We start from the raw sequence: 14435 nt of genomic DNA, 5'->3' as shown, positions 1-14435 counted from the left end.
GTGTAATCTTGTAAGAGTCAGAAACCTTGCCATGGCCTATGGGCCAAGATTTATTTTCCTTGCGTAATATCCATCTTTTCTGTCCATTTTCATTTATCAGTATGAGAGTAGCGTAGCAGGCACCTCTTGGCTTTATTCATAGATATAAATATTTGGTTAAAGTAAATCAAACAGTTACCTGCAGAACTTACTATTTTCCTCAGCTTCAGGAAAAAAAAAAAAAGGACCTAAAGTAGTGCTATATAAGATCATAAAAGAAAGAACTTAAATGAGGGTACATGAAATCACCTTGAGTTCTTGGAGTCGATCTGGTTCATAAAGCTGGGTAGACACTGCCTGTGCAAGGAAGGTGTCTAGCTCATGGCGATGCAGGATTCGGCCACCAGGCCACTGAACCATGTACCTAGAAAATAAAAGCACTGTTATTAGGCCACAAAAGCTCACTTATTCATGTCACAAAAACTTATTAAGCTAAGAACATATCATGAGCCAGTACTTGGCTAGATTTTGGCAATACTAACTGAATGAAGGAAGAAGAATCTCTGCTTTTGTTACTTCCAGTCTGGGTGGTAGAGGAAAAGAATCATGTACATTGACAATGACAGGAAAGTGTGTTATGTACCAAGATGGAAGAATGCAGAGTGCTTGCTATGAGAGCATAGAAGAGGGCCATGACTGTAAAGGTGAGAGTATCCTGAGAAAAGTCAGCAAGAGTTCAGTTTCAAAGGGCCTGTAGAATTTAGTGAGACAAAAGGTGGGGAAAGGATGTTCCAGGTTGAGCGAAGAATATGATGTGTGAAGGCCTGAAGGTGTGGTTCAGCACAATGCACCAGCTTCCAATTGCTGAAGCTAAGCATGTTTGGAGTGACAGGAGGCGAGATTAGGAAGTAGGCCAGATTGGCGGCAGCCTGAGGAACACTGAGGGCTTCAGGTGGTGGAAAGTGTAGTTATGAACCATATCATGATACCTAAGACATGGCCCAGGATAAGTGAAGTTCACATAAAAGCCCAGAACGTTTTAACAGAAAGAGTATGAATTTTGAAGAGAGAAGATCTGAATTTGAGTGTTGGTTCTTCCACCTACTAGTTGATAGCTATGGACAAATTATTTAACCTTTCTGAGCCTTGCATTTCCTCATCTACCAAATGGGGATAATAAAAGTTGCCCTGCTCTTTTTACAGGGTGGTTGTGAGGATTAAATAGGGTTACTAAAGAAAAAAAATGAAAAGACGGCTGGGTGCGGTGGCTCATGCCTCTAATCCTAGCACTTTGGGAGGCTGAGACGGGCAGATCACTTGAGGCCAGGAGTTTGAGCCAGCCTGGCCAATGTGGTGAAACCCCATCTCTACTAAAAATAAAAAAAATTAGCCAGGTGTGGTGGCGGGCACCTGTAATCCCAGCTACTCAGGAGGCTGAGGCAGGACAATCGCTTAAACCTGGGAGGCGAGGGTTACAGTGAGCTGAGATTATGCCACTGCATTCTAGCCTGGGCGACAGAGTCGGGGTGGGGGGTGGGAGGGGGAGGAGGAGGAGGAGGAGACGACGAAGACGAAGAAGAAAGTATGTGTGTGGGGGAAATAAAAAAGAAAAGTAGACCAGAGAACAGAGACTCAAAAACAGGATTAAGGAATTTGGATCTTCATCCTGAAATTGTAGGAAGACACTAGGATTGTCAGAAGGACTGGTTTGATAATGACTGGCTCAGGTTATTAATATTGTTTCTTTTTTTGGATTTATAGTTCCTTGATTTACCTTTGCCCATTCTTTCATTTTTAACCTTTCCATATTTCATTGGCAAAATGTAAAGCAAAAATAGAAGAAAATGAATGCAAATGCAATTACAGTGGGAAATTTTAATATACCACTATTAAGCTATAATATGTAAAACATACCTAAAATACATTTAAATTCACAGATTTGAATAGTACAATAAATAAGGTTTAAATACTTGACTGACTTAATACAAAGAAAACACATTCTTTTCAAGTGCCCATGTCAGTTCCCATGAGGTCTAGGACCTTGCCTGTTTGCCTTTGCTTGTGTTTGTTTATTATCCTTTATTTATTATGAACTATCTAGCCAAATACATGGCATAGAATACGTATTAATAAATATTTATTGGAAGAGCGACTGATGCATTAATCAGGTCATGCCAAGCCAAAAACAAAACAAGACAAAACTCAACAAAAATCCTTCAAAGCAGAATTGTACCAGTCATATCCTGAACCACTGTGCAAGAAAAACTGACCTAAAGGAGCTCCTGAAGGAGTCAAGTGTGGGAGAACAGCGAACTCACAGAAAGACTAACACAATGCAAGGGGTGTGATTTTAGAAGTTGAACAGATTGTTCTGGGTGCTCTGAGTCAGTGACTAAATTTACCTTGGAGAATCTAGAGAAGGCTCCACAGAGGAGGGAACATTTAATTTCCTAGGGATTGGAACTTTTCGTTTGGTTTGGTTTATACTTTAATGTTAATTTGCAATTTTAAATGTCTCTCTAACCTTAATAGAGTACATGCCAGAGTGGATGCTTAATAGATGTTTGCTGAACAAATAAGTCAATGTCAGGATATTTATAAGGAAATGCTAGCTCCATCTTTGGGCCTGCACTACTATTCAACTATTTTTGAATGAATTATGAGACAGAATGTAGGGTCTAATGAGTCAGAGGAGTGAGAGGCTCAGAAATGGGGCAGCAGGAAATAATTATTAAATCAACCAATATTTACTGATGCTTCATCATGTGCAATTTTTGGAATTACATGATTCCACTGGGGATTTTCCCTGGAAAATAACAGTATTACTTATTCCCAAGGAATTTCCTGAATTTTAATGACAGCTTTATTATTGCTATTAGTAGTTACATTACTACAAATATTACATACAAGCTTTAATATATGCAGCAAACTGTAAGTTATACATAAGAATAACATTTACTAAATGCCTCTGATATTCTAGATACCTTGCTAAGAACTTTAGCTACAAAGTATGTCGTGGCAAAGAATGCAAACTTGGAGACTGACATCCTAGGTTCCATGACCCCTTTTCTTTTTTTTTTTTTGAGATGGAGTCTCGCTCTGTCGCCCAGGCTGGAGTGCAGTGGCGCGATCTCGGCTCACTGCAAGCTCCGCCTCCCGGGTTCACGCCATTCTCCTGCCTCAGCCACTCCGAGTAGCTGGGACTACAGGCGCCCGCCACCACGCCCGGCTAATTTTTTTGTATTTTTAGTAGAGACGGGGTTTCACCGTGGTCTCGATCTCCTGACCTCGTGATCCGCCCGCCTCGGCCTCCCAAAGTGCTGGGATTACAAGCGTGGGCCACCGCGCCCAGCCTCTTTTTTTTTTTTTGAGACGGAGTCTCGCTCTGTCGCCCAGGATGGAGTGCAGTGGCACGATCTCGGCTCACGGCAAGCTCCGCCTCCTGGGTTCACACCATTCTCCTGCCTCAGCCTCCCGAGTAGCTGGGACATATATAGGTGCCTGCCACCACGCCTGGCTAATTTTTTGTATTTTTAGTACAGACGGGGTTTCACCGTGTTAGCCAGGATGGTCTCAATCTTCTGACCTCGTGATCTGCCCACCTCGGCCTCCCAAAGTGCTGGCATTACAGGCATGAGCCACCGCACCTGGCCTCCACTACTCCTTTTCTTTTTTTTTTTTTTATTATACTTTAGGTTTTAGGGTACATGTGCACAATGTATCCATGTGCCATGTTGTTTTGCTGCACCCATTAACTCATCATTTAGCATTAGGTATATCTCCTAATGCTGTCCCTCCCCCCTCCCCCCACCCCACAACAGTCCCCGGAGTGTGATGTTCCCCTTCCTGTGTCCATGAGTTCTCATTGTTCAGTTCCCACCTATGAGTGAGAACATGCGGTGTTTGGTTTTTTGTCCTTGCGATAGTTTCCTGAGAATGATGGTTTCCAGCTTCATCCATGTCCCTACAAAGGACATGAACTCATCCTTTTTTATGGCTGCATAGTATTCCATGGTGTATACGTGCCACATTTTCTTAATCCAGTCTATCGTTGTTGGACATTTGGGTTGGTTCCAACTCTTTGCTATTGTGAATAGTGCCACAATAAACATACGTGTGCATGTGTCTTTATAGCAGCATGATTTATAGTCCTTTGGATATATACCCAGTAATGGGATGGCTGGGTCAAATGGTATTTCTAGTTCTAGATCCCTGAGGAATCGCCACACTGACTTCCACAATGGTTGAACTAGTTTCCAGTCCCACCAACAGTGTAAAAGTGTTCCTATTTCTCCACATCCTCTCCAGCACCTGTTGTTTCCTGACTTTTTAATGATGGCCATTCTAACTGGTGTGAGATGGTATCTCACTGTGGTTTTGACTTGCATTTCTCTGATGGCCAGTGATGATGAGCATTTTTTCATATGTTTTTTGGCTGCATAAATGTCTTCTTTTGAGAAGTGTCTGTTCATGTCCTTCGCCCACTTTTTGATGGGGTTGTTTGTTTTTTTCTTGTAAATTTGTTTGAGTTCATTGTAGATTCTGGATATTAGCCCTTTGTCAGATGAGTAGGTTGCAAACATTTTCTCCCATTCTGTAGGTTGTCTGTTCACTCTGATGGTACTTTCTTTTGCTGTGCAGAAGCTCTTTAGTTTAATTAGATCCCATTTGTCAATTTTGGCTTTTGTTGCCATTGCTTTTGGTATTTTAGACATGAAGTCCTTGCCCACGCCTATGTCCTGAATGGTATTGCCTAGGTTTTCTTGCTGGTACCACAACAGAGACATAGATCAATGGAACAGAACAGAGCCCTCAGAAATAATGCCACATATCTACAACTATCTGATCTTTGACGAACCTGAGAAAAACAAGAAATTGGGGAAAGGATTCCCTATTTAATAAATGGTGCTGGGAAAACTGGCTAGCCATATGTAGAAAGCTGAAACTGGGTCCCTTCCTTACACCTTATACAAAAATTAATTCAAGATGGATTAAAGACTTAAATGTTAGACCTAAAACCATTAAAATCCACTACTCCTTTTCTATGTGACTCTGGGGAACTAAATCCCCTGGACCTCTAGAGGATTTAGTTTGCTAATCTTTAGAATGAGGATGGCAACACCTACATCTCAAAAGGTTGTAATAAGTAAAGGAGAAAAAGCACATAAAAGTACTAAGACTAGCCTGGGCTAGTCTTTTTGTAGAGAACCCCATCTCTACAAAAAATTATCAAAAATTAGTCGTGGTGGCCAGGCACAGTGGCTCAAACCTGTAATCGCAGAACTTTGGGAGGCCCAGGCGGGTGGATCACAAGGTCAGGAGTTCAAGACCAGCCTGGCCAACATGGTGAAACCCCGTCTCTATTAAAAATACAAAAATTAGCTGGGCATGGTGGTGTGTGCCTGTAATCCCAGCTACTGGGGAGGTTGAGGCAGGAGGGCAGGAGAATGGCTTGAACCCAGGAGGCGGAGGTTGCAGTGAGCCGAGATTGTGCCACTGCACTCCAGCCTGGGTGACAGAGCAAGACTCCATATCAAAAAAAAAAAAAAAAAAAAAAAAAATTAGTCATGGCTCATGCCTGTGGTCCCAGCTACTCAGAAGGCTGAGGTGGGAGACAGAATTGCTTGAGCCCAGGAGGTCAAGGCTGCAGTGAGCAGAGATTCCACCACTGCAGTCCAGCCTGAGCGACAGAGCAAGAACTTGTCTCAAAAACAAAACAAAACAAAAAACCCCCGCAAAACCAAAACAGCACTCAGCGTAGTGCCTGGCACAGCAGGTGCTTTTAGTTACCATTTGTAACTGAACGAATTATGGTATAATCCTTCCTTTACAATTTGGTAAAGTTCTCCTTTTATCATATATTACATTCTCATACATATGAAAATCTGTTCCTATCCTATTTATTCTATGTCTATTTCTCATGGCAGCACCATAGTGACTTAAATTTTAAATGTGCTTTAATACTTGGTAGCTCCCTTTTACTCCACATCTTTTTTTTTTTTTTTTGGAGACAGGCTCAGGGCAGTGGTGTGATCATGGGTCACTGCAGTATTGATCTCCCAGGCTCAGGTGATCCTCCCACCTCGGCCTCCTGAGCAGCTGGGACTACAGGCTCGTGTCACCATACCTGGCTAATTTTTGTATTTTTTATTAGAGTCAGAGTTTCATCATGTTGCCCAGGTTGCTCTTAAACTCCTCAGCTCAAGTGATCCGCCTGCCTCGGCCTCCCAAAGTGTTGGTATTACAGGCGTGAGCCACTGCTCCCAGCCCACATCTTTTTTCTGGTTTGTTTTTTGAGATGGAGTTTCACTCTTGTTGCCCAGGCTGGAGTGCAATGGCACGATCTGGGCTCACTGCAACCTCTGCCTCCCGAGTTCAAGCAATTCTCCTGCCTCAGCCTCCCAAGTAGCTGGGATTACAGCATGCACCACCATGCCTGGCTTATTTTATATTTTTAGAAGAGATGGGGTTTTACCATGTTGGTCAGGCTGGTCTCGAACTCCTGACTTCAGGCGATCTGCCTGCCTTGGCCTCCCAAAGTGGTGGGATTACAGGCATGAGCCACTGTGCCAGGCCGCATTTTTTAATTTTAAATAACATTTACAATTTTATTCTATATAAGTATATTACAAAAGTTTAAGTTCATTCTCATTCAGAAAATGTAAAAAATATGGTGTGAGTTGGCTAAATACAAGAAAAAATATATTAATAATAAGGCCAGGTGTGGTGGCTCACGCCTGTAATCCCAGCACTTTAGGAGGCTGAGGAAGGTGGATCACTTGAGGTCAGGAGTTTGAGGCCAGCATGACCAACATGGTGAAACCCCGTCTCTACTAAAAATACAAAAATTAGCCAGGTGTGGTGGCATGCGCCTGTAGTCCCAGCTAGTCGAGAGGCTGAGGTGAGAGAATTGCTTGAGCCCAGGAGGCGGAGGTTGCAGTAAGCTGAGATCATGCCACTGCACTCCAGACTGGGCCACAGAGTGAGACTCTGTCTCAAAAAAATAAAAAATAAAAAAATGAAATAATTTGTAATCTTACCATTTAGATATAAGCACTGTTAAGATTGCTATGAGTGGCTTCTTTATTCCTAGCATCTGAATTCTCAACTTTTTCTCTTTCATACTATATAAAGAATATAATATCTTGCTTTTTTCACTTGACATTATACTATGAGAACTTTTTGTTCATTAAATACTTTTCAAAAACATGATTAATGACTGCATGTTCAGCATGTGGGTATATCAGTTAGCTTAAACATTCCTGTAAATTACTATTCATATATTTTCTTTTATTATAAATAATACTACAAAGATATTCACATATTAAATCTTGCCTTTATCTCTGATTATTCATTCCCTTAGGATACAATCCTAGAAGTGGAATTATTGGGTCATAGGTTATATTCATTCTGAAGGTCTTTAATACATACAGCAAAATTGTTTTCCAGACCAGACCCAATTTACATCCTATCCCAGCAGTGTGTCAGCATTGATTGTCACCGTTAATCACTGATGATTTAATGGGCAGAAAATAAGTCTCTCGTTATTTAAATTTCTTTGATTGCCAAGGATGAGGTTGCATATATTTCCCAAGCACTTATTTACTTCTATGACTGATCTATGTCTATCACAGACATATTAATTTGCCTGTTCTGTCTATGCCCCTTCTCAGATAACATAAAGTCCCATTTTTATAACAATGACAGCTATTTGGACAAGGAATGGATACCTGATCCAAGTCAAACAATTCATGGCTTGCCAATCAGAGTCTTCAGAATTTGAGCTAAGTGAGGCAGTGACTTTATAAAACATATGCAGAAAGAAGAGCTACCTATGCAGGCCCATGAGAGAGTGGGCAGTCTCTGTTCCTGCCTTTCCAGGACCATTCCCTGTGTATACTACTTTTCTTGTCCTTGGATGACTAGGAGACTACCTGTTATACCTTTACAGTAAGATAGCTAGAGTGGGCTGGGCATGATGGTTCATGCCTATAATCCCAACACTTTGTGAGGCAGAGGCCAGGAGTAGCAAGACTCCATCTCTACCAGAAAATAAAAAAAAGAGAGGAAAAGCGAGAGAGCTAGAATGGCTTCTGTTTCTTCTAAGCAAATGAGTCTGAAGAGACTGTCATTTACCCATCTGTGCTATCTTAGATACCTATTCTGATATCTAAGTCTTCATATATTGTGAATATTAACAGTGTCCTAACTGTTGCAAATATTTCCCCGTTTAGTCTTTTTAATTTTATGTATTTGGGGACATAGATACAGTCACAGTTACTGATCTTCTCCTTTTTATATCTTCTTTTTTGAAGGAGGACTCAGTCTTTATATTTATTTATTTATTTATTTATTTATTTATTTATTTATTTATTTTGAGACGGACTCTCGCTCTGTCGCCCAGGCTGGAGTGCAGTGGCACGATCTCGGCTCACTGCAAGCTCCACCTCCCAGGTTCACGCCATTCTCCTGCCTCAGCCTCCCGAATAGCTGGGACTACAGGCGCCCGCTACCACGCCCGGCTAATTTTTTTTTTGTATTTTTAGTAGAGACGGGGTTTGACTGTGTTAGCCAGGATGGTCTCGATCTCCTGACCTCATGATCCGCCCGCCTCAGCCTCCCAAAGTGCTGGGATTACAGGCATGAGCCACTGCGCCCGGCCTATTTTTTTATACTACTTTTTTTTTTTTTGAGATGGAGTTTCATTCTTGTTGCCCAGGCTGGAGTGCAGTGATGTGGTCTTGGCTCACTGCAACCTCTGCCTCCTGGGTTCAAGCAATTCTCCTGCCTCAGCGTCCCAAGTAGCTGAGATTACAGGCATGCGCCACCATGCCTGGCTAATTCTGTATTTTTAGTAGAGACGGGGTTTCACCATGTTGGCCAGGCTGGTCTCAAACTCCTGACCTCAGGTGATCCACCCACCTCGGCCTCCCAAAGTGCTGGGATTACAGGCATAAGCCACCGTGCCCGGCCTATTATGAATAATTCTACATGAACATTTGTGAACATGGTTTTGTGTGGACATGTGTCTTCATTTGATGTTCCCATCAGCAATGTATGAGGGTTCCAATTTCTCCACATCCTTTTCAACACTTGCTGGATGTCTTCTTTTTAAATCTCCCACCCCTGATCCCTTGTCTTTTTGATTATAGCACCTGAATGGGTGCTAACTGGTTTCTCACTGTCGTTATGATTTGCATTTCTCTGATGATCATTTTTTCATGTGCTTATTGGACATTTGTATATGTTCTTTTTTTTGAGACAGAGTCTCGCTCTGCCACCCAGGCTGAACTGCAGTGGTGCGATCTCAGCTCACTGCAATCTCCCCTTCCTGGGTTCAAGTGATTCTCCTGCCTCAGCCTCCTGAGTAGCTGGGATTACAGGCACGCACCACGCCCGGCTAATTTTTGTATTTTTAGTAGAGACAGGGTTTCACTATGTTGGTCAGGCTGGTCTTGAACTCCTGACCTTGTGATCTGCCCTCCTCAGCCTCCCAAAGTGCTGGGATTACAGGTGTAAGCCACAGCGCCCGGCTGACATTTGCATATGTTCTTTGGAGAAACGTTTATTCAAATCTTTTACCCATTTAAAAAATTGATTTATTCATCATTTATTGCCTTACTTGTAGGCTTTTTTTTTTTTTTTTTGAGACACAGTGTTGCTCTGTTGCCTAGGCTGGAGTGCAGTAGTGCAGTGGCATGATCATGGCTCACAACAGCCTCTACCTCCTGGGTGTAAGCAATCCTCCCCCGACAGCCTCTGGAGTAGTTGGGACCACAGGTGCACGGCTACGCCCAGCTGCTTTTTAAAGATTTTTTTGTAGAGGTGGGGTCTTGCTATGTTGCCCAGACTGGCCTCAAACTCTTGGATTCAAGCGATTTTCACACCTCGGCCACCCAAGGTGTTGGGATTACAGACATGAACCAAGGTACTGGGATTACACACATGAGCTAGTGTGGCCAGCCAATTGTTTGAGTTGTAAGAATACTTTATATATTATGGATACTAGGCCTTTATCAGATACATGGTTTGCAAATATTTTCTCTCATTCTGTGGGTTGTGTTTTCACTTTATTTGTAGTCTTGTTTCCTAGCACACAAATTTTAAATTTTGATCTAGTCTAACCTGTTTTTCCTTTTGTTACTTATGCTTCTGGCATCATATCAAAGAAACCACTGCCTAATCTGAGTTCATGAAGAATACCTCTTGTCTTCTAAGAGTTTTATAGTTTTTAGTCTGACATTTAAGTCTATGACATATTTTGAGTTAATTTTTGTATATAGTGTGAAGTAGAGGTCTAACTATTCTTTTGCATGTTAATATCCAACCATCTGTTGTAAAGCCTATCTTTCCCCCATTGAATTATCTTGGCACCCTTGTCAAAAATTAATTGACCACAAATAGCAGAGTTTATTTCTGGACACTCGAATGTAACTACATTAATTTATATGTCTATCCTTATTCCACTGTTTTTGGTTACTATACTTTTGTAGTAAATTCTGAAACTGTACAGTGTTTGCTCTTTTTTTCAACATTATTTTGGCTATTCTGAGTTTGTATTATTAGTCCATTTTCTGTTGCTTATAACAGAATGCCTGACAGTGGGTTATACACAAAGAAAATGAATTTATCTCAAAAGTCCAAACTCTCATCTGTGAGCCTGTGAAATCTAAACAAGTTATCTACTTCCAAGATCTTAGAATTGGCCTGTAATCCCAGCATTTTGGGAGGCTGAGGCGGGAGGATCGCTTGAGTCCAGGAGTTTGAGACCAGCCTAGGCAACGCAGTAAGGCTCCATCTCTACAAAAGATGTAAAAATTAGCTGGCCATGGGTTGGGCACGGTGGCTCACGCCTGTAATCCCAGCATTTTGGGAGGCCGAGGCAGGTGGATCACAAGGTCCGGAGTTAGAGACCATCCTGGCTAACACGGTGAAACCCCATCTCTACTAAAAATACAAAAAAAATTAGCTGGGTGTGGTGGCAGGCACCTGTAGTCCCAGCTACTTGGGAGGCTGAGGCAGGAGAATGGCGTGAACAAGGGAGGCGGAGCTTGCAGTGAGCCGGGATTGTGCCACTGCACTCCAGCCTGGGCGACAGAGCAAGACTCCATCTCAAACAAACAAATAAACAAACAAACAAAAAAATTAACTGGCCATGGTGGTAAGTACCTGTGGTCTCAGCTACTCGGGAGGCTGAGGTGGGAGTACTGCTTGAGCCCAGGAGTTTGAGGCCCCAGTGAACTGCACTTCAACCTGGGTGACAGAGACTCTGTCTTAAAACAAACAAACAAACAAAACACACACACACATACAAAACAAAACAAAAGATCTTAGAGTTGGAGAATAATCATTTTGACTCCATGTGGGGCCTCCTGGACACACTGTGGTGGGAGCCCAACCCGCAAGGCCTCAGGTAGCCCTATCTGTATGGGTGCAGAGTACAGGCCACATGGTTGCTCAAACTGGTTGGAATCCACTGCCTGAAGGTTTCCCAGGTGGGCAATGCATGCTGCCAGTAACCTCACAGTTCTAGGGACTCAGTGGCAGTCCTGCTCCCAGGGCTCCACTATGCATTGCCCTGGTTGGAGACTCTGTGGCAGCTCCAACCTTATGTTCCTACTGGGCATTGCTACAGCAGAGGATCTCTGTGGTGGCTCTGGCCCCGCAACAAGTCTCTACCTGGGCTCCCAGGCTTTCAATGAGATCCTTTTAATGGGTAGAGGTTGCAAAGCCTCCACAGCTCTTACTTTATGCGGGCCTGCAGAATTATCACCATGTGGATGCCACCAAGGTTTACGACTTGTACCTTCCTGAGCTGAGACATGAGCCACACCTGGGGCCATGTGAGATATGGCTGCTCCAGCTGGAGGGGCTGAGATGAGGGAAGCAGCTTTCCCGAGGTGGCACAGGGCAGCTGTGTCCCAGGCCTCCTCCACTCCCAAACAATTCTGTCCTCCTAGAGCTCTGGGCCTCTAAAGGGAGCGGATGCCTCAAAGATCTCTGAAGTGCCGTTAGGGCCTTTTCCTCATTGTTTTGACTATTAGAACCTGGCTCCCTTTTAGGCATAAAGTGGTGGCTCCTCTGCACCCTTGGTTCCACTCCTGAAAACTCTTTTTCATTCTCTACCACATGACAAGGCTGTGAATTTTCCAAATGTTTCTGCTCTGTTTCCCTTTTCTCTAGCAGTTCACTGTAAACAGTTAGACGTAACCATGCAGTAGCCTGAGCACTTTGCTGCCTAGAAATTTCTTCTGCCAGATACCCGAATTCATCATTCTTAAGTTTGGCCTACAACAAAGCCCTTGGAGACGGACACCGTTCAGCCAAGTTGTTTGCCAATTTATAACAAGGATGGCCTTTACTTCCATTTCCAATACCTCGCTCATCAGTTCCATCTGAAACCTTATCAGAATGGCCTTTACTGTCCATATTTATATCAGCATTCTGGTTGTAACCATTTAACCAATCTCTAAGGAGTTATAAACTCTCCCTAGTCTTCTTGTGCTCTAAGCCTTCACTAGAATCTTGGTGTTTTGTAGCCTGCTCCTCCAAATTCTTCCAGCCTCTGCTTATTACCCAGTTCCAAAGCTGCTTCCACATTTTCAGGTATTCGTTATCAGAAACAGCCGCACTTCTCAGTACCAATTTTCTTTGTTTTCTTTATTCTTTTTTTTTTTTTTTAGAGCCAGGGTCTTGCTCTGTCACCCAGGCTGGAGTGCAGTGGTGTGATCATGGCTCACTGCAGCCTCCACCTCCTAGGCTAAAGTGATCCTCCCACCTCGGCCTCTCAAGTAGCTGAGACTGCAGGTGCATGCCACCATGCCTGGCTTTTTTGTTTTTTGTAGAGATGGGGTCTCTGTTGCCCAAGCTGGTCTTGAACTCCTGGGCTCAAGTGATCCTCCCACACCTTGGCCTCCCAAAGTGCTGGGATTATAAGCATGAGCCACTGTGCCCTGTCTCTTAGTCTATTTTCTGTTGCTTATGGCAGAATACCTGAAACTGGGTAATTTATAAAGAAAAGGAATTTATTTCTTACAGTTATGGAGTCTAAGAAGTCCAAGGTTGGGGGGCTTGCATCTAGTGAGAGCCTTCTTGCTGGTCATATGGTAAAGGGGCTGATCACGCTCATGTGCTATATCAGGTCTCTCTTCCTTTTCTTATAAAGCCACCAGTTCCCCTCCCATAATAACCCATTAATCCATGAATGGATTAGCCCATCTGTGAGAGTAGAGCCCTAAAGATCAAATCACATCTTAAAGGCCCTACCACTCAATACTGCCACACTGTGGATAAAGTTTCAATATGAGTTTTGGAGGGGACATTCAACCACAGCAGGGTCCCTTGTATTTACGTTGTTTTTTTTTTTTTGGAGACAGAATCTCTGTCACCCAGGCTGGCTGGAGTGCAGTGGCGTGATCTCGGCTCACTGTAACCTCCACCTCCCAGGTTCAAGCGATTCTCCTACCTCAGCCTCCTGAGTAGCTGAGATTACAGGCGCACACCACCACACCAAGCTAATTTTTGTATTTTTAGTAGAGATGGGGTTTCACCATGTTGGCCAGGATGGTCTCGATCTCTTGACCTCGTGATCTGCCTGCCTCGGCCTCCCAAAGTACTGGGATTACAGGAGTGAGCCACTGTGCCTGGCCTGTATTTACATATTAATTTTAGCATTAGTTTGTTAATTTCTGCAAAGAAGAAAGCTGGGAATTTGGATTCATTGCATATGTAGATCAATTTGGGGAGTATTGCCATCTTAACAATATTTTATCTTCTTTTTTTCTAGTTAGAAATCAACAAGAAGGATTTTATCTTATCTATAAACATGGGGTATCTTTCCGTTTACTTAAATCTTTTATGATTTCTTTTAACAGTGTTTTGTAGTTTTCAGTTTGCCTATATCTCAGGCAACTGAGGTATTTGCCTTTCCTGTCACCAAGATAGTTACTGTCTCTGACAATACTCTGGGCTTAAGGCTTGTATATTCTCATTTAAAAAATTCCTTTCCTAAAAGAAATGAACAACAAAAAAAATCCCTTTCCTATCTCAAGGTCAGCAAATCATTGCTTAGCTTTTATTCTGCCTTTTATCTTTTTTACATTCATCTTTATAATTAATCCATCTGGAATTTAAGTGAAGCATGGCTCTAAATGGATGTTTTCTCCCCAAATACAAATCCAATTCTCTAAATAATTATTTAAAAAATGCATCTCTTCCTCACTGATTTGTGATGCTTCCTTTAGCATATTTTAAGTTCTAACGTGTCAAGGATCTTATTCATTATTATCTGCTCTAAAACAATGAGCTGTCAATTTTTGTGACAATACTACATTATTTTGGTATGAGTTTATAATACACCTCGGTATGTAATAGGCCCAAAACACCTTTTTTTTTTCCAATAACAGTCTTGCTGCAGGACCAAGATATATCTTATTATTTTTTTTGTTACATTTTCT

The 14435-nt window shown here is 42.5% G+C and overlaps 1 protein-coding gene across 2 annotated transcripts in view; it reads right to left on the bottom strand.

Annotated features, from left to right (window-relative positions):
• FAM120C (family with sequence similarity 120C) overlaps window positions 1-14435 on the bottom strand; it is a 106179-nt gene that overhangs the window by 18742 nt on the left and 73002 nt on the right. For both annotated transcript variants that reach the window (XM_030806907.1, XM_030806908.1), the window contains exon 11: window positions 289-403. In XM_030806907.1, the coding sequence (XP_030662767.1) occupies window positions 289-403 (115 nt within the window). The remainder of the gene's footprint in view (window positions 1-288; window positions 404-14435) is intronic.

Source organism: Nomascus leucogenys, chromosome X (genome assembly GCF_006542625.1).
Source record: "Nomascus leucogenys isolate Asia chromosome X, Asia_NLE_v1, whole genome shotgun sequence".
Classification (NCBI taxonomy): domain Eukaryota; kingdom Metazoa; phylum Chordata; class Mammalia; order Primates; family Hylobatidae; genus Nomascus; species Nomascus leucogenys.
Note: the sequence above shows the minus strand (reverse complement) of the source record. Positions and strands in the feature narration are given on the sequence as shown.